General features: G+C 44.0%; 1 protein-coding gene across 1 annotated transcript in view; it reads right to left on the reverse strand.

Moving 5' to 3' along the window:
• LOC125030801 overlaps window positions 1-2500 on the reverse strand; it is a 14426-nt gene that overhangs the window by 1383 nt on the left and 10543 nt on the right. Inside the window, exons 16-21 of the mRNA XM_047621141.1 lie at window positions 2239-2355; window positions 1469-1552; window positions 1091-1207; window positions 776-903; window positions 459-618; window positions 145-230 (exon numbers count right to left, since the gene is read on the reverse strand). Of these exons, the coding sequence (XP_047477097.1) occupies window positions 145-230; window positions 459-618; window positions 776-903; window positions 1091-1207; window positions 1469-1552; window positions 2239-2355 (692 nt within the window). The remainder of the gene's footprint in view (window positions 1-144; window positions 231-458; window positions 619-775; window positions 904-1090; window positions 1208-1468; window positions 1553-2238; window positions 2356-2500) is intronic.

A 2500-nucleotide genomic window follows, 5' to 3' on the forward strand; every position in this document is an offset into this window, starting at 1 on the left:
TGGAACTTCTCATCTTTTCTATCATTATCATCGCCTTTTGAATTATCTCATTTTTTTTTTTTTTTTTTTTTTTTTTTTTTTTTATAGTTGATCACGATATAATATTTGCTCACCGGAATATTGTAAACCTACTCTGGGACTTACTTTGTCGTGAAGGAGCGACCGGAGGGCCCTTTGTCGAGGCTCCTCAGTGCTGCCATCTCGGTATCGGTCAGAGCGAAGTTCCAGACCTGGGGAGTACAATTATGTGCATTGATTATTAATAGAGGCAAATTTGGTTGGCAGGGGATTATACAGTGATATATTTTTTGTATAATGTATCCATACGGATTTTCATCAGTTTTTGCTGCGGACTGAAGATGCACGTTAGCTCTGTCACTCCGCGCACAACATAAATATCTGCAGTATATATAGAACTCCTTATTATGAGAATGCAAACTCCTGGCCACTGTACTCACGTCGATGTTGGCGGCGATGCGCGAGGGCGTGACGGACTTGGGGATGGCGATGAGGCCCTGCTGGACCAGGAAGCGGAGGAGGACCTGCGCCGCCGTCACGCCCTGCCTCTCCGCCACCAGCCGCACCACGGGGTCCTCCAGCAACTCCGGCACCTCGTGGCTGCCAAGGAGAAAACATCATTGCTAAACTCCAGAACTATATATATTGTTAGAAATAGAATTCTATATTCTTTCTCTTCTTTCTCTTTTGCTGCATACATTGAGTGGGAGTATGAGTGAGTTGATTGCATTCCCAGGAGATGGAAAGAACGCCTCACCTGAACCTCAGCTGAGCCATCTGCTTCCGGCCGGGGGAGCCGAGGGGGGCGTAGGCGGTGATGGCGATGTTGTGGCTCTTGCAGAACTCCTGCATGTCGTGCTGCTGGAAGTGCGCGTGCAACTCAACCTGCGGGAGAATGGGGTGTGCGTACAGTTTATAAGTATAATCTTACTATCTGACTATCTCTCTCTCTCTCTCTCTCTCTCTCTCTCTCTCTCTCTCTCTCTCTCTCTCTCTCTCTCTCTATATATATATATATATATATATATATATATATATATATATATTTTATATGCCCGCGCCGCTGCCTCACCTGCTGCACGGACGGAGGAATCTTCGCAACGGCGCAGATCTTCCTCAGCTGCTTGATGGAGAAGTTGGAGACGCCGATGGACTTGGCCAGGCCGAGCGTCTTCATCTTCTCCATTTCCTTAAAAGAGATTGTTCAGTTCATGTTTAGAATCGGAGAGTTTATGTCCATTTGAAGATATATTTAATTCATTATAGAGCCACTCTGACATGATAATATTTTTTTTCATGAAACATACGCTTACACAATATCCACACACGTGTACACATTTGGACACACACACACACACACACACACACACACACACACACACACACACACACACACACACACACACACACACACACACACACACACACACACACATTGTGCTACACTCACCTTCCACACAGCAATGAGGTCAGTTGCATAATCTAAGTTCAGCTTCCCATCGACCATCGGAAAAACATCGTTGTCATGTTTACCCTGAAATGATAGCTTATCTTGAACAAATCTAATGTATGTTCATTTTTTTGGTGACCTAAGCCGCATGCAAGAATTAGTTATATCAGTTATGACCAGCCAGCATCGAGAGAGGAAGTGAGAGAGAGGGGGAGAGAGTGAGAGAGAGAGGAAGTGAGAGAGAGGGGAGAGAGTGAGAGAGAGGGGGAGAGAAAGATAGATAGATAGATAGATAGACAGACACATAGATAGAGGGAGTGAGAGTGAGGGGGAGTGAGGATAGATACATCGATAGATAGATAGATTGATGGACAGATAGAGAGATAGCAAGAGGGTGAGAGAGAGACAGAGAGAATCTCGGGAAAGAATAGTACTGGCAACTCATCATGGAATGTGGAATAATGCGATTCACCAAGTATTTTTGGAGAGAAAATGAAAAACAAGAAAGTGGTGTTGTAGGCTACAGATTTCGATTAAAAAAGACAAAAGAATATTGCCTATAAATTTTGAAAATCCAAATACATGTAAGCATAAGTATTTAGTGCAAGGTGATGAGAATGAAAAGCGAATCGGGGTATTCTAGAGCCTGGGGTGAGTTGCCAATTGATTATTTTTCTGAGATTAGACGTAGCGTAGGAGGCGGTAGGAGGACGCAAGAGGAGTCGGTGAAAGAGCTGGTAAAATAAGCACAGAATTCTTGGCCTCCTTGCCTTCATGCCGATGGGTGCATGGACGAGGTAGAGGTCCACGTAGCTCAGCTGCAACTTCTGTAAAGACTTCTTCAGGAACTTCTCCACGCCTCCTTCGTACATACCGATCATGGGCAGCTGTGGGTGGTGAAAGGAATAATGATGTCTTTAAAACAATTAAATGTTAGGGTTTATTGATATGATATTTTAACTTATATTCCTCTACCAGTTTAGTAGGCATCACCTGTAATCAGTTTCACATCGCTGATAACAAACATCAAGG

Source organism: Penaeus chinensis, chromosome 1, assembly GCF_019202785.1.
Source record: "Penaeus chinensis breed Huanghai No. 1 chromosome 1, ASM1920278v2, whole genome shotgun sequence".
Lineage (NCBI taxonomy): Eukaryota > Metazoa > Arthropoda > Malacostraca > Decapoda > Penaeidae > Penaeus > Penaeus chinensis.